This window comes from Maylandia zebra, linkage group LG2 (genome assembly GCF_041146795.1).
Source record: "Maylandia zebra isolate NMK-2024a linkage group LG2, Mzebra_GT3a, whole genome shotgun sequence".
Classification (NCBI taxonomy): domain Eukaryota; kingdom Metazoa; phylum Chordata; class Actinopteri; order Cichliformes; family Cichlidae; genus Maylandia; species Maylandia zebra.
This window is the reverse complement of record NC_135168.1, coordinates 36,766,521-36,784,784: the sequence shown is the minus strand read 5'-3', so window position 1 is coordinate 36,784,784 and position 18,264 is coordinate 36,766,521. Positions and strand designations below refer to the sequence as shown.

Here is an 18,264-nt window from a genome sequence, read left to right as displayed (position 1 = left end):
ATGTACACTTTTGTCACATTTATTTTAATACGATGTGGTGTCATGCAGCAGCTACTACACAGTGACACTCATACACTCCCAGCACGTATTACACAAACAGCAAATAAATGTCTCACTGTGGGGAAAAAAATTGCCTAATGAATGAATAAATCAAATGTTTTCCGTTTGGATGGTAGGTGCAGCCGGAGTTAAAAATATATAGCATGAGCTTTAAAAAGCAACTGAGGGGCACAACCTTTCATAGGTTGCCTCACAGTGGCTCTGGTCTGATTGGAGTGTCAGTGGGAGGCATAACTCAGGCCTGAGCTGAGCCCCTTAGTATTGCTGCCGCAAGCGAAACCCACCAGGAGGGTTTGGAGCACTCCTTCCTTTTTTCTGCAATCTTATTTTCTCTCACTACCTGTACCTCCACCTTTTTGTCCTTTTGCTTCTCACTCCAATGAAAGCAGTCAGTCATATATCTGACGTTAAGCGCCCCGGAACTGGCCTTGACACTCCGGACTAGGACAGGACAAAGGCAAGTGGAGATAAGTGTCGGTGGCATTCACTGTGTCAACACTTGGTGAAACATGGTGGCTGTCAGCGGCTATAAGTGAGGGCTGAGGTTTGGGGGAACAGGTGACAATGTCCTGATGTGGCAGGACATGACACGCAGCCTACTGTAGTGCTCTTGTCAGGTCAAGCTACAACTACAAGAAACTATACAGTGGATTGTTTCATTGCCAGTGTCACTGGTGGTATTCTGAAAGTCACTGAATGTTTCCTAATATTCACTTTACACCGAAGCTAATGAACTAGTGCGGGTGGCTAGGCAATGGGAAAGATAAGAGGCTCAAAAGAGTGAACACACAGAGACAAATTACAAATTTTCTATTTTGTGCTAAGAAAAGACAGCTAAATGAGGAACATTTATAAAATTTGAAAAATTTAATAAATGTTGAGCCAGTAGGGCTTTTATAATCTGCTATAAGACAAGGATGGGAAGGGCTGAAGTCGAGCTGTCACGGTGTCATATTTTTCCCTTCATGACTATTGTGGTTGAGAAAAAAAAGAAAAAGAAAACACATGGCAACCTAAATATCATCACAGCACCACATCAATAATGTCATCAGTCAACTTCATCAATAACTTTGTTTATTGTCTGTTGTCTTTTTTTGCAGAATAATGAAACTGACAATATACAGTCAGGTCCTTTACTGATACTTTTTTCCCTTTTTTGACCCTGTGCACCACCGCTGTGGTTTTAAAGCAAACAGTCAAGATTGTGACTGAAGTGCAGACTATCAGCTTTAATTTAAGGGATTTAACAAATGTATTGCATTAACTGTTTAGGAATTACAGCAGTTTTTATACAGAGTCGCCTGTTTTCAAAGGCTCAAAATTAATTGGATGAACTAATATAATTTTAAATATGAGGATTGTTTTTAATATTTGGATCAAGAGCCTTTGTAGTCAGTGACTCCCAAGTGCTGCGTTCCCTCTTTTAAGATGCTCTGCCAGGCCTTTACTGCAGCCTCCTTCGGCTGCTGCTTGTTTGTCGGTTCCTCTGCATTCAGTTTTGTATTCAATGACTTAAAAGCTGCTCTGTACTGGGTCGAGATCCAGTTACTGACTTAGCCACTGAAGAATTTCACATTTCGTTGTCTTGAGAAACTCTTGGGTTTTGCAGTGTGCTTTGGGTCATTATGTATTTGCACTGTGAAGGGCTGTCTGATCATTTCTGCAGCATTTCTCAGGCTGAATCTGAGCAGAGAGGGCAGAACTGTATACTTCATCCTGCTACTTCCATCAGCAGTCACATCATCATAAACACTAGTGACCCGGTTCCAGTGGCAGCCAAACATGTCATTGCCATAATATTGTCTTTGAAGATGATGTGCTTTGCTTTAGATCATGAGCTGTTTCTCTTCTTCTCTGCACTTTCTCAAGTTAACCTTATCTTTTTTCCTTTTTTTTTTTTTTAGATATTTTCTGGCAAAGTCTAATCTGGTCCTCTTATTCTGTATTTTATTCTGGAAGGCATCTCTTGGTTGTATACAATGATACACCTACCTCCTAGAGAGGATTCCTGACTTGGCTAGATGTGGTGTAATTTCTTAACGTAGAAATATTTCTACAATCTTACAATCCCACTTGACCTTTTTGCCTGAAAGATCACAGTTAATGCGAACAGTTAATTGAATATTTTTGTTAAACCCCTTGAATTAAAGATGAAAGTCTGCCCTTCAATCGCATTGTGGATTGAACAATTGCCAACTTTGAATCATTGTCCAAATATTTATGGACCTAACAGTGAGTGAACAGTAGTGAGACAGTCTGTAACCAAATTATTCCAATTATTAAAATATTTATGATATTGTCATATATGTATTAAAACACCTCTGCGCTAGACTACGTGATTGCTCTCCATACCTGATATGTCTAAGTAACTAAAATAAAATAAAATTAAAAAACTGAAAATAGGATAGAGTAAAAGGGAGAAGCTTGTGAGTGTGTGCGCCTCTATTAGGAACATTGACTACAGTAAACTTAAAGGGAGGAATGACCTTTGTGTGAAGATGACATCTTGCTTCCTGGCTGCTGTGCATGTGTGTTAAATATGATGTTGGAAACAGGGTAGATAGAGTGTGTAAATACATGAGGATAGAGAAATGAAACACAGGGATAGCCAGTGGTTGAGTTAAATGAAAAGAAAGACAGTGTGAAAAACCTACAAAGGCTATTAGCCAAATCCCCCTACAGCTGGCCAGGATCTAGTTTAGAGGAGGAAAGCAGTAGAGGTGCTGTCATCCCTAAGACTCACAGACAGCTGTTTGCTGCCAGAATGAAAGAGACGTAACCCTTTAGTCTTTCAATAAAGCCTGCTGTCCTTGACATGAGTTTAAGAGCTGGTAACTGTACAAACACACTGCAAGCTCGATGACAGCCCACGAACAAACACACTGCAGCGCACAAACCCTTCAGACCTGCTCTGGCATTGTATGAGGAAAGAGTCAAAGTGCCTCTGTGAACTAATTCAAAGCCTTTCTCCACTCCATTCCTGACAATTTTTTCAAAAGAAGTCTGTTTTTACATGTTTTGCCTTCCCAATTATTTTGTGCCACTCAAGAGGAAAGGACAAAGAAAAAAATAAAGATGACAGTACCAGTCTGGCTCTCCTACCCTTTGAAATGGCTCAAATGATGCCCGTGTGGATCAGCCATTAGCAGCAATGCTTATCTTGGAAAGAAGCTGAGCAGTAGCATTCCAAAGATCTCTGCATAAATGGGCTTCAAGGGGCATGATTCCTCTTCTCTGCCACATCAGAGAGAATAGGATAGTGGCAGAATAGAGAAAATGGTGTGTGAATTGCCCCCACTGTCGATTTGCCACTCTCCAGGCTGCCTGAGCTGAGCTGAGGGCTTTGCTGGATAGGGATCCAGTCAGGCCTGTGCGATGGAATTAATGGTAATACCCAGGCAGGTGGAGCTCAGCTCTGCTCTCTGGCACAGCCCGAGCATCTCTAAGGGTGGGGGTAAGTCTGCGTGTATCTGCATGTGCTCGCTGTCTTCATAAGTGTTTGCTTCTAGAGCTGGGCAGCAAGCAAGTTTGTGTGTGCACTGATTTAATGGATGCGAGCGTACATGTCTGAGTGTGTGCGAGCACACTCTCGGTGGAGGTATTCCTTCTGATTAGAGCTAAGTCTCAAAGCGCCAAAAGACAGAAACACACAGTTCTATTTTTCATCATTGGGATAGGGCTGAGGCAGCAGTGGCGCAAGACAGTCCATAGGTGGAGAGCAGACTGCTGCTTCTCACAGGCTATCACTAGGCGCTCTACCTCAGCACCATTGCTATGTTCCACCTGGAAGATTTAGCCCCTACATGGACTCGCTTACTCTATTTACATGCCCACCTTTATCTAACAACAGCAGGTAGGTGATTGAAAGCTTGCACTCCCCTTTACAGTGCAATAACACCGTCTGTAAAATTGAGTCTTGATTGTGGGCTGGTGTAAATCACAGCAACTTGGCCTCCATGCTTGTTTTGCAGGCGGGAGTGTTGTGCAGAATTTGAATGCACTTTGGGGGTGCCAGTGGGTTGAATGTTACTCAGACAGACAGATGGACACACAAAGGGACAGACAGCAAGACACAGGAAGGGATAAACAGGCAGATATGTTAAAAACATGGAGCCTTAGAAAGAAATACATCAATATAATAGTAGTGCAGTATAATATATTCCAGACTACATATTTCATTGCTCTTATCTCTTCGTCTCATTTGAATACTTTTACTGGCTGTTAGCCACCCTCTTTATTGTAAATTTATATATTACGATTCCATACGTTATATTTCTTTGGCAATAAAAGAAATTCTTTATTGTTCCAATATTTATTTTGATTTGACTTTGAGAACATGTCTGGAGGGGCTATAACAGGGAGGAGGGCAGTTCAGATATATTGTAGGGAGGAAGCAAATTAGGCCAGGATAGACAGACAGCCAACTGAGACCACATGGTAATGCTGGGAGGAACAGACTGAGAGATGGAGGGGGTTAGACAGGGAAAGCAGGCAAGACAGTAGCTCTCGCAACTGAATGAGAATGTGTGGATAAGATGTGCACCAGCTCAGCTCGGGTGAGAGTGCGAGTCATGCTCGTGTTGTGATTCTACTTGCCCTTTAACTTGAGTGCAAATGTTTAAATTTCACTGGTGATCCCTTGACTGTAGGCACAGTTTTTGGTAATAATAGCAGTGCTACCTGTGAGAGCAAATGTGCGTTGGACTTACAAGGACTTTGTGGTTTGTGCACTTTACTCCTTCAGGGAGTAAAGTCTTTTCCTCCTGAGGCATCAGCTCTCTGCGGGGGGAATTACAGAGGAACAAAGAGGAGTCCCTGAACAGCGGTGTTCATATGTTGGGCCATGACAGTTCCACACATTCAGCGGAACAATAAAAATCTTCTGGATCATGTTTAGGGATTGATGGCCAACTCTGTCACACAGGCATTAGTTACAGTAGTGTTTCAGAGGCTCTGCTGGGACTGTTTTGTACTTCTACGGTGATGCTCTGTAAATAGCATTAGTTGCGCTCAGTAAAGAATAGACTTGTCACATTTTCAGTGAGGCTAGTCTAGCACAACAGCTTGGAGACCAAGCCACTGTGTACGCATGCATAGACTTGCCAGACAAAGGGATCGGCACTTGTCAGCAATTTTAAACGGACTCAGGGCTGCATACATGTGGGTTTGCTTGAAGGAAGAAGAACCTTCCACACGCACGCACATACGCACTCAGTCGAGCTGAAGACTGAAGGCAATTTGGCTTCGGTTGCAACAGCTCGCCCTGGGCTTGAATGAGGAAACACCTGTGTGTCAGAGTGGTGCTATGGCAACTCTTCCTGTTCTGTGATCAAGGCCAGCATGAGGCTCCTTTTTGAGAGAACAGCCCACTGAGCAAGGAGTGAGAAGAGACCCTATATCTGGAAAGAACCCAAAGCAGGATCAATCCAGTGCTCATTTTTTCAGTATCTAAGAGAAATGAGTGATAAGACATGGCGCTTTGGTGTGACGTTCAGTCCTTAACATGTGCTAAAGTCCCAAAAAGCTTCCCTCCAGATTCAGTTGAATCGTTTTCACCAAATATACACATCATGCGCAAAGATCCAATCTGTCCAGAACAAACAAATGGAGCATAAAACAAGGGGTTTACCTTGATACCCGACATCATGCTCGCATCACCTGCCCTACTATGGCAAAGGAGAACAAGGGCGGGGCGATATCAAGGGTTTGATTTAGATTCAGACACTTAAGCCGTTTCTGTTGCAGCACAAGAATCGTCTCTCATTCTAATCTCAGCAGAGATCCACCCTGAGCCAGGAATATCCCAAGATAAATATGGAAAGCGAACAATGCGATTGCTGAGCAGCAACTTCCCATTTTTTACACCTCTCGCCTCTAATCCTCTCCAGCAGCACTCCTGAACTGCCGCTCCTCATCTAAATCTGCCGGCACTCCGGGTGAACAGTCTGATATTACACTGCTGCTTCACTTTCCCTCTGTCATTATCGCCACCAATTCAGCTACTGGCCACACCTTAAAAGGGGGCTCTAACTACCGACTCTCCCCTTGTAATAACAGTTGCTCCAGTCCCTGTGTGAGATATTAAAATTATTCAACCCGAGCCTGGTTATCTAGACAGTTACTAGATCCCATCTGCCTCTAAAGCTAAACACTCCTTTCACTGACTGAATTCAGATGCTTAGGAACAAGAGCCTTCGCGTACACTCACATTCACACACATGCACTCTTTTTCACTACATTGCTCTACAGATTGAAATGTGACAGGGGTGCTTGATGATTGCATTTGGAATTGGAACAAAAAAAAGAAAACAAAACAAAACAAAAAATCCATAAATGATCAGAAAACAGTGTCATTTTTGTAAGAAAATCATGCACCATCTTTGATCACCATGGAAAATACCTTCATCTTCATCACCGTCGTTATCCGATAAATCCTCGCCCTGTTTTTTTGCATGGGTCCCTGTTATTGAAGCAGGGAGAGACATAAAGAGGCACAGGGAAATTCAAAATAGCATGTTTGGAAAAATAGAGATGGGAAGAGAGGCATTTCAAAAAGTACACACGAATTACAACAGTGCTGATTTAAATACATTCCCACACAATTTTCATTTTGCACAGAGAGCATATACAATTGCAGGACTACAAACATAAAAAAAAACAACCTTACAATGAGGAAAAAAACAAACATTTCTATCTTACAGAATTATATATGAACACAACTTCACTGCTACTATAACGTGTATCTGTAGCAGAGTCATACACCACTGACATTTTCAGAAAATCCATTTAAAATTTATCAGGAAAAACAACCCAAGCCTATTTATGTGAGTTACTTTTTTCTAGTCTGTTGGAGAAGCGAACAGATACACCAACTCATTCAGTTTTTGTTTTCTTTTTATGTTGATTTTTGGAGGATTTTGTGCATTTAAACACTGTAGGAGACTCTAGGAAGTCTCCTTGGTATTAATTTGTAACTTGATAACAGAAAAATTATACTTGAGCACAGGAAAATCAGGAAGCTTTTTGAAAGGAAACGTTTTAAACTACAAATGCAATTTCTCCAGAGCTGCTGAGATCTGAATAAATCCTAACAATGCATGCAATTGGTCTGTCTGTCTCTTTGCCCAAAAGAGTCGCTAATATCTTGTCCTTGTGCAGTGTTTTGCAGTAGTACATAAATGTACTCCCCTGGGTCTGCAAGCTATATCTTCACCTACCATTTCCCATAAGCATTTGACATCCTTTTCATTTTTGTGGCTCACCAGCAGCACAGTCTAAGGATATCAGCAGTGATTAGTCAACAGGGCAATCCATCAAAACCATCCATTTAGTAGTCAATCATCCTCTCACAAGCTTTTAAACATATTGGGAATATAAATAAAATAGAAAAATGTTTTCTAATCTTTTCTATTTCTTTTATAAACCTTGCAGATCTTTGGTGATGCCCTGATCCGTTATCTTGATGCCTGTTCAGGTCCGCTCCTCTTCTGTACTCACTACAGCAACTCCTAATGCTTTTATTGACCTTGGGCATTTCCTCCAGTGAAAGACCAGAATGAATACAAATTGATAACAAAATATAATAGGCTGATTGACATTGAATTAACAGACCCATTCATTATTCGAAGAAGATGACTTATTTGAATAATGCTTTTGCAGGAGTGATAAGCTTGAGCCTTGCGTGAAACAAATGCCACATCTTCTAACATTAATTTGCAGGCAATGAACATGATTTCACGGGGAATTTTTGGTCTCTGCCCATGTAATCCTTTTTTTTATTCTCATGACCTTGGAGGAAATTGAGGTGGGGACCATGAAATGTGCTGTAGATTCCCGATCAGTAGGGAAGATCCCAGTAAGCACAGAGGTTGCAAACAGTAATGGCACAGCAGACAAAAGTGGATGCACTCAGACCACGAGACTCAGCGAATGTTAAAGCGTGAACCTCTCAATCCTCTATTTGCTGTAACGGAGAGTTTACAGTATTAGGAAACTTTTTCTAACGTTCATGCCGAAAACGCAGTCAGTCTGGTGGACTCGGACTTGAACGCTATAACTCACAGAAGTCAGAAGCAATGTGGACCTCATCGATACTGGTTAAACAGGCTCTATTTGAATAAATGCGTTGTCCTCTTTGAATACCTCATGCATTGTTAATTGATAGATGCAATACAGTGTTATGCATAATGTAAAAGGCTGAGCGTGATGGTATTTACTGAGCAAATTTATGCTCTGAACTGGAGCCATGGTTGGTACAGCGACTTTGTTTAATCTGCCCATCATTTTTCAATTATAGGGCGAATGAATAATGCAGACTGTATATCATGCTATATTACTTTTTGATAAACAAAGATAATGATATGAATATACCAACTTTAAGCTTAAATGCCAACATTTGTGTCATCTCGTTGACAGCAGAAGGTAAGTGGACTGTTGGTGAACAACACCGATTTGTTATTGATGAGATTTTGATTAATAATAATGCCAATATCCAATCTACTAGTATGTTCTTTATCATTTTCCTTACTGAGCATCAACTTGCTTAGTAGAAACAGAGCAGCATGGGGGCCGCTGCCATGCGTTTGAAGTCATTGTTTTGCAATGCACAACAGTCAGAAAAAAAACATATCAGTATTAATAAAGGGAATTTCTAAACTTGGAGGCACGGTATTCCAATGCATTGGTTCTCAAATCCCATCTACCCTGTATCTACAGCCAAATAATAACAGAAATGTGGGACTCGTAAAACAAAATAATTAATCTGGTGTTCCAGTCAGCTACTTGGTGAATATGTTGCTGAATATGTTGTAACTTCTGCGCCAGGATATATTTTTGGAGCCCTCTGTGTCAGCAGCCCAGTTATGCCAGCACAGTGATCTTACTGAAGCAAATGTGTTGCTTCAAGTAGCGCTAATGTCAACTTCCCTTTGTAGAAATCAGCTACCATTAAGTTATCAAATGTCACATTTATCATGTTGGCTTTCTAGAAACCTACAAGAAGATTAACAGCCTGAACAGAATATAGAGCTTTGGTGGAGACCGGCAGGTCAGGCAGCTACAAATCAGCATGACCTGTTGGGCATGCATCATGTTGTTTTATTCTCTTTTTGCCTTTTTAAATGCATTTTCACAACCTGTAGTGACATTAGCTGGCTACTCGTACAAAGAAATAAGATACATAATGACACCATCTTGACAAAGAAGGAACAACAAGCCAACTCCAACTATGTTTTATGGATTCTTGGGACACATAGACAATACTAGCTAACGCTAACTGTTTCCAGTTCTTTTTTCATATACTGTTCTGGCTACTGTTTATTTAAATAGTAGTTTTGCAAGAATTCAGACAACACAAGCTACAGTAATGATGCCAGTAAGCAGGCTGGCATTGCTGGGGCCTTTAGGCAGTGGGTGCTATTACTGGCATGGCTCACTGTTGTAGAACTGGTGACTGTAATAGCTGCACAGGATTTTTCAACTGTCAACCCGGTTGGCAGCAGCCATATACACGGTTGAAGACCTTGGAAAACAATGACAGAATTTGGTCTGGCTTGGTTCTGGTTGAAGGCAGGTGGCAGTGGCTGGTGCAACTGTGGAGATGCAGTCACATGAGGGGGACATAACAGTGAGAGTGACAACGGCTTTGTCGAACAGGGAAAAGGAAGCCACATGGAGAACACTCGCTGTCTCAAAATGCTAAAGAATAAGGCGCAAAGAGGGACCTGCATGATAGGAGATCTGGACAAAGTCTCAAATGAGTATTTGCAGGAGAAGATTACTGAGTGAACATAAACTTCATCAATTATGTAAAAGTCATATGAGACCTATATATAATAAACCAAAAGGAATATTTGGTAGACATTTTAGAGTTTGCAGTTTATTTCCTAAACATGATTAAATAAGACATTGCTAATTGATTCAAAGCTGTTATTAATGTATGTCCCTGGGTACAAACTGGAAGCACAGGAAAACTAGGAAAGGAGAGGGAGCAATAATCTCCACTGGAAACTCAATAAATATTCAACAATTGTAATAGTGTCTGATTCTTGCTATTAATTTTTAATAGCTATTACTTTTTTGTCTTAAGTGGTCTTTTGGATTATGATTTTATAAAATCCTCCTGCTTTTGACAGTGTTGTTAATGATTACACAAATCAATCAACCTTAAATCTGAAATCTTTCTCTTTTTGGTGATTATAACAACGATCGGTCAACACTTCAAATGTCAATTACAACATTTGACCCCTATCAAATTATTAAAGATGACATGCAAATCACAAAATCTGTCAGGGCACAAATTAATTCTTATGAAGTGTTGTCTACAACATCAAATTAACTGAAGTTAACTGTTAACCTAAAGCTATACACAATATATTAATTGTTGTAAAATGGGACAATTTTAGGCAGGAACTTGTTAAGGGTGATGTTCTTATTGTATTTTTTTAATCAGATTTTTTGGCAGATTTTCTTTAAGTTCTATATAAATAAACTGATTACTAAAAATGAATAGCAATCAATCAAATAAAAAATGTTTAACCTGGTCCAGCGAAGTTCAATGAATTCATGAACATAGCTCTATTAATAAAGTCTACAGTGTAAGAGACCCGTGTTATACAAGATTTAAGGCACATGCTGCTTATACTGTAACTCATTGTCAGTATCATAGCCCTAACCCAGCAATAAAAGGAAATAAATACTACACAGCTACAGCCAACAATGAGTAAACATAAAACTGGGGGTCAGTTGGTTGGTAACTATAAGTGCTTTTCTAATCAATTCATTTATTTTAAAACCAGTGCACTACCTTTACAAAAGTAAAAAAACCAAACAAACTATTATGGATTTTGTCAACCATTCCATTATCATCAGGACCTTTTTTTTAAATAAGGCAGAGTGATGCTAATTTATAAATCAGGAGCAGCTCATCAGACATACAATTATAGTCAATTAGTATCGTACCTGTATTTTCTAATCTTCAGTAAAAGTTGTAGCTCACCACGAAGAAAGTAGAGTCAAACCATTATCTACAGCCATTAGATTCCACCTGAATTATTCCACAGAGACTGCTAATTGCTTTTTTTATAGAACAACTTAAGTCATCATTTGATAAAAGTGAAGAACTCTGTGCAGTTTTCTCTGGATCTTAAAAAGGCGTTTCACACATTAAATCGTGGTATTGTTAATCATAACCCTCCCAGTTTTTATTTATCTGATATAAACTTATTTTTGGTATCTTTAAATCTTATCTTTAGAACAGTAGACGATGATTATGTCACCTTTATATATACAGTATGACCCACTTACCAAAAACTTGTCTTGAAACAAGTTTTTAAATGTATGGCGGTGATCCGCTCATAAATCCGGTCATTTAACAGCAGCATGGTTCGGAAACTGGTGTTTTATACTCAGCATGAAAAACAATTCTTCCGGGGCTTGGGCCTCAATAAAAATAAATGGGTTTAAACTAAAGATTAATAGGCACTGTATTGAACAGATTTGAGACATAAAATATCTCAACCTTGCATTATTCAAACGTTAGATTTTAGACGCATCCAAAAATAGCAAGAATACTTACAAACGAACAAAAACATTTAGACTCATCAGAGGCTGCTTGCTTTTTCTCTTTGAAATTAGTCTGAAGATCATCGCCGCCGACTTCTCAAGAAATGAAATAAGTTTCGCTTCCATCATTTTATTACATTTGCTAATATCAGCCCCATAAATAATGAGTTCTGGGCTAAGTAGTGTGTGGAGCATCTGGCTGTAATTGTAAGGTGCCCCGTAAATCCTCTTTTGTACAAATAGGTTTTGTTGTAGCTTCTAAAGATGGAAATTCTCATTTCATATTGCATCATGCTTTGTGTTTTGTATTGTCCCTTCAATCTGCTCAGGCTTTGCGTTTTTTTTAACGTGCATATATATATATACTTATTTATTGTTGAGTCTGTGCAGTGGGTTCTGTATTTGCTGTAGGGTTTATGTAACCTAAAGGCCTCTCTAGGGACACTTGGTTTGGGCTACTTGTCTTTAAACAAATACAGATTTAATTACAAAATAAATAATAAATAAAAAGCTTCAGGCCTTGCTATGAATTATAAATGATAGAAACACAGTGATTATAGAACGCCTTTGCTACCGACATGCTGAAACAATTAGGTTACTGAGTAATAATCCTCAAGACGGGCACAGGTGTCGACAAGTGAGCTCCGTCATTTTGAATTGTTGTCTGTGAGCCCGTGTGTGTGTCAATCGCTGGATCTTTACCAGGGACTGCAAATACGTGACATCTGCAGTGACTCAGCCGGCGATCCTATACTTGACCTTGAATGTTTGAAGCAATGCCACAGTGAAAAGTGTGCGCCATTAAAATAAAACTACAATGAAGTGCCGAGTTTCCTTTTTGAATAGCTGGCCTTCAGGTGTCTAAACCTGCATTGCTTCAAAACAGGCAGGCATGTAGAATAACAGCTATTATTCATGTTCCTTGACAGGTAAAATAGAAACCTGTCGCATTTATCAAATCGGGTTCAAACAAAATCGCACTCGATTGGGCTTACTCGTTACACGGAGGAAATCAAAATGAAACATTTCATAAAGACAGCCTAGTTTGCTATATAGTTTTACATGAATAAACCCAAGCATGCGTACATATGTACACATACACCCACGCACTTGCACGCAGACATTAAGATACAGAGTGCTCTCACACTCTGGAGGCTTCTTGACTGAATCCACAATTCACTCAATACATCGTGGAAGGGCTGAATGTTAACTGCCTTTCCTTTGCTGGAAAAAGGTTCGCTGACAATAGATGGGCCTTGGAGTTAAATATCAGAAAGGTCAGAATGTGGAAAGGGACTTAGTGAAATGTGAAATGTTGCAGCCTTGACAATTTAGAGCAGTTATATTCAGTCTGTAATCCTCAGGTGGCCGTTTTCCCTTGTTCTTCTCTCTTTTTCTCTTTCTGTTGTTTTTTTCTTTCCCTCTCTGTCTGTCTGTCTGTCTGTCTGTCTGTCTGTCTTCATCTCCCTCAATCTGTCTTCCTACATAGAGGTGAAGGCACAGCTTGGGAGGGACACATAAGAGAGAATGATGGAGAATGCAGCTAAAAGGTTAAGGAGGCTGTAATCCTGCTGTAAAGGACAGCCAAAACTCACACTGTGATTCAGCTGCTCCAAAATATTTGACAAAAATAAATAAATAACTAAATAAAAAACTCCCAAAACAAATAAAGGCCAGCAAGCTGTCTTTCTGCCCGACGACAGCTTCATAATAGAAAGGGACAAGTTTCACAGAGGCCGCGGGTTTCTGAGTATAAATGCAACCTAACACAATGGGGAATCAATATGGAAATTAATAAACACACCCGTAAGCAAAATCAATAACGGCACTGGTATCGCTGGATATATTCGTATCACTATACGTCCCTACACACGAGTACGTGTGCACTGCAATTCCAGCCCTGCGAAGGCAGTAAAGATGAAGACCGCAAGCTAACAAGCAAGTGTAAATGTGAACAATGGATCATTTTAAATGTTTAAAAATCATAAATTCCCCTTAATATTTATCTTACACCTCAAGGAGACAAATAGCAACGCATTGTGGTGCTTGCTTACAAGTAAAGTCCGCAAGGCACCATTAATCTCTTTATCCCTCCCAAACACACAGACAGGTGCGCAATTACAAATGCATGATATGTGTGAAAGTATTGCTCAATTTTTTAAGATACCAAATTTGGAAGACTGAATTCTTTACGTGTAACATTATATGTCACAGTGTGGCCAGGGACATGCGTGTGAATAATTTATCACACTTAAGAAGAAATCCGAGGGGCTGTGGAAGCTCGGTCTATCTTAACAAGAGATAGGAGATGCAACAAATTGTTTTTTCCTCTTTAAATGGGCTTTAAGACTCCACAGGCTGTGTCCACCATTTCTTTTTAATTTGGGATAAACAAAGAACAGAACAGAGATATTGAGCCTTGGATTGACTGGGGAAGCTGGACAGCACAGCAGCAGGAGGCCACTGAATAGGAACTTCCTGCTTAGGTCATGCTTTGCATCTCAAGTCAGCGCGATTGCATCTGCTGGCCGGCAACAGCCTTCCCTCACTGGGGTCATCAAACATCCCAGATAGATAATTGTAAAAGATCATAGGAACAATTTCCTCTAAAACAAAAACATGGGGCATCTGCTCTGTTTTCGAATCACACAAGCCAATATTTGTTCTTGTTTTCTTGGAAAGTTTTCGCCCTGTCTGCTTGGCGTGCAGATCTTCTCGGCAGCACTCAGGGAGCAGCCCCTCCTTCCTCGAGGCAAGCACAGTCGGCCAACCAACAGGATTACCATGGTGTGTTACTGTTTGCTGCGGCCCTGCTGCAGTCTAACCAGGACTGGGGCTCTTATACAGTTTTCACATCTTTCTAGCATCTGGAGGTCATCTGGTAAGATGGAAAAAAAACTGTACCATGTTTCTTCTGGGGTAGTTAATCTACAGGTTTGGCAACCGATCGGACTGTTCAGTACTGGCGCTGAGCTGAGTAACACATGGCAGCCTGCTGCCTGTGAGGGCTACATAGGAATGATAGTTGAGTGGTCCAAATCAAGCCAAAACGTACAACAGATTTTGCTGCACTTATCTCAAATGGACTCATGATGAGGGATGAATTTAGGAGTCGGAAAGGTTGATCTCAGAGTGTCTCTCAGAATCAGCGTTATACAGAGACGTGAGCATGAAGGACTCTGAGGACGAGTTTTACAGGCAGGCTGCAAGCAATGAAAGCGACACACTGTAAAACCTGGTACGAAATAATGTGAGCATTATACAAACAAGAAGCGCATGGCGCAGCAGGAGCGTATTATAACCAGAACTCCACCTCGTTGAAAGCATGTGAATTTACAGGTCTTTTTTTTTCATGTTTGTCGATCAATTTCTCAATGCAAAGCTCTTTTACAGATAAACATTGACCTCGTCGGGTTTGTCCTCACAAAATTGACCCATCTGCAGCCAATCTAGCACTCTGGGGCTGAATACTGCTTAGCTGTGTCCCCGCACATCATTACCCTCCTCTTCACTCCATTCACTCTGACTCAGAGCAGGAAAATGACTGAGTGATATAACCAAGGCTCCAGTGTCTCCAGCAGCGTCGCTGCTCCATGCTCTCGGTACGTGCTGTAAGGCCACATCAGAGAGAGCGAGTGAGCAGTGGGCTACGGTGCTGATGTTGCACATTAGATCACCTACACATGACCTCAAACGCTACCTGCTCGGACATCTTGGATGTGCGGTGCTGTGGTAGAGGGCAGAGACCATCTCTGTCTTTCTCGCTTGCTCTTCTAGAGCAACACTGTGGTCAGTGCAAACATAAGAGTGTTTATGAACAAAGAGAAACGCTCTGGTGAATTAGCCCTGTCAAAATTAGCTGCAAAACCTGCGCTCTCTCTAACAATCAACCATGCTGGTATTGAAAAAATAAACAGCTAGTGCAATCTGTATTGAGCTTTATGTTATTTTTTTATTTAAGGAGTCTTTCTTTGATCTTTGTTCAGGGCACTGCTAGAGAGGTTTAAAGGCTTTCCCTCTGTTTAATGGAGGAAAATGAGCCGCAGCTTTGATATCAGTGCATCAGATGTTTTACTTGCACAATGCTCTGCAGGACGCTAACGGCGCAGAATCCATATGATAGGCTTTCTCTATTGTTTGCTGGAAATGAATCCCTTATAACTGAATTGTATAACCTCTTATTTAACCATTATTTTTTTTCACTGTGGTTTTACTATGCAAAACACTCTCTGAGTCATCGTATGGGAAGACTTTACCTCATGCACGCAGGAATCTTATTATGATCACATCCGATTAGGGATTTGTACTTTTCTCACTTGATCAGCATCACCACTACAGCAAAGGTGCTTCATGCCTTTTACTCAGCTCCTGTCACAACTGCATACTGTTGCTTGGCAACAATCACACAACCATTTCATCCAGAATCACCATTTTTCTTTCTGAAAATCAGTTACGGTTACAGATTGGAAAATTGGTAGTGGAGACGTTATTGGTACTGAATATGAACAGTGTGTATGACTCTACTGCATTATACCGGTCTGTACTGCAAAAACATAAAACCCTGTGTGTGTATATCTGTGTACACACACAGAGATACACTTGGTTATAGTGTATTTACTTATAATTTTACAGAGAGGATTTAACCAAAAGTAGGAACTAAAAAACAACAATTAAAAATATATATTATCATTCACATGACTCATGAACTGTTTCCTCTTCGAATTCCAATTTTAAAAAAAAAACGTCCTTGTTGGAAGTATTTATTTATTTTATTATGACCGAAACCAAAGTGTGCCTGGTAAGAATGAATTATGCTCCATTTTCTTGGGTGAGTCAGCAAAAGCTATGATTAGTGGAAGCAGTTTAAAAAAAAAGGTGAATCTCATATAAAGTGTTTCCATGGAGACTGAAAATGATGAACTTTGTGTTTATAACAACAGAGGAACTATACAACAGTCAGCTCTCTGCACAATAATATGTCAGAACAACCAACATATAAAACTTATGATAAACCATTTTCTCATTACCAAACACGGGGAAGATAATTGAAAAATTCCAACTGGAAGGGGAATATTAAATAGATATTTCTGTGTATATTCCACAACTGGGACTAATTCAGAAGCAGAACTGCCTGAAGGGCTAGTCTGTCTCGAACAAAATTGGTTTACCAAAGCTGAATGTACGAGGCACAGAGTGAGGCCAAGAGCTGTCTCCTGTCTCCGTGGAAATCAGCAGCAGAGGTCTCCCAGCTGAAACGGAATCTTTACTGTGCAGCGAGATATGCTCAGGATCACAACTTTAAGGCTACCTGGAAGGGCCCCCGGTGCCTTAAGGGAAAGCTGGGAAAATTAACACTCTTTTGTCAAGAGTGGTTGTGCTTTAGGCGCTGCTAATAAAATTGTGATGTGCTTTTCCGTGGCTGCGCGTGAGGCCATTTGCTACACGGATAGATCAAAGCTGTCGTGCCAGTAAAACACCCCACCGCCCCTTATTTGAACAATGGGAATAATCAATTTGAGATAGAGGTGGCGTTACACTTTTTTTGTAGAAAATTAAATCAACCGCTGATGCTGGGGTGCTTTCAGGTGTCGTGCTTGACGAATACTTTCAATAAGCCGCTTAAGTGCTGTCTGAAACGGGACTCAAGTTCCTTGTAGTAGCAAATTAACATTTCAGGGATAGTTTAAAATAATAATAATATTCATTTAAAAAGGCATTTATGCTTCTGATTTAATCAACAGTTGTATTTACCTTTAAACAAATGCACTTTAGACATGAACAATCCACACAGTGTTGTGAAAAAAAAAAACACAGGTTATCAGTAGACATCACAATCTATCGCTGAACAAAAATTCTGCCGCTTATTTGAAGACCTGCAGTTTTACTCCTTGACTTTAGCTCGCACATTTAAACAACACAACAACCTAAACACACACACACTTACTCACACAGGCATGCAGCACAGCACAGCCACTCACTCATCTTTCACACTCATGTCAAGGTTGATCTGAGTCACAAGTCCCGTGTTCATCCCAATTAGCACTTTGATTTGGGAGTTGATAGGTGGTGATTTGGAAGGATGCACCCATCACTCTCCTCTCTCTTTCACTCTTTCAATTCCTCCCTTTCGTTCCATGTTTTTCTTTTTTCTTTCTTTTTCTTTTCTTTTTTTTTTTTTTTTACATACCTCCTTTTCTACACATTTTCTTGTTGGGTTTCCTGGCACATTCCTTGGATATTCTTTTGACTGTAAAATGAATGGAAAAACTACAAAATAACAGAGAGCTCTGGAAAAGATCGCATGTGACATGCAACAACTCAGACTGAGTTAGAACCCGTCTTCTCCCTCTTTCCCTCCTCCTCCCACCCTCCCGGTCTTCATCAACAACAAGAACAACAGAGGACCTTTTGAAAAAGTAACTGGGGTGTTGCTGCAGAAATATTCCAAAATGGTGGAATGAATTTGCTGCACCCTGGGACACAAGAAGCCCATATTCACATGCACTTCTATTTAAGACCCATTACGACCACACGGAAGGCAGAGAGGCTAGGTTTTGGAAGATATTGGAGCTCACATCCGAATCTGTTAAGTGATATTTGACGTTGTATGTGCGACGCTCAGAGCACTTAACATTTCAAGCC

The 18,264-nt window shown here is 40.4% G+C and overlaps 1 protein-coding gene across 4 annotated transcripts in view; it reads right to left on the bottom strand.

Moving 5' to 3' along the window:
- The window catches only part of nlgn3a (neuroligin 3a), a 139,192-nt gene that overhangs the window by 90,636 nt on the left and 30,292 nt on the right, over positions 1-18,264 (bottom strand). Inside the window, exons 3-4 of one of the 4 annotated variants that reach the window (XM_004541005.3) lie at positions 17,810-17,869; positions 6,461-6,520 (exon numbers count right to left, since the gene is read on the bottom strand). The exons of 2 other annotated variants lie outside the window; for them this stretch is intronic. In XM_004541005.3, the coding sequence (XP_004541062.1) occupies positions 6,461-6,520; positions 17,810-17,869 (120 nt within the window). The remainder of the gene's footprint in view (positions 1-6,460; positions 6,521-17,809; positions 17,870-18,264) is intronic. One more of the 4 variants, XM_076891944.1, reaches the window with a different exon arrangement.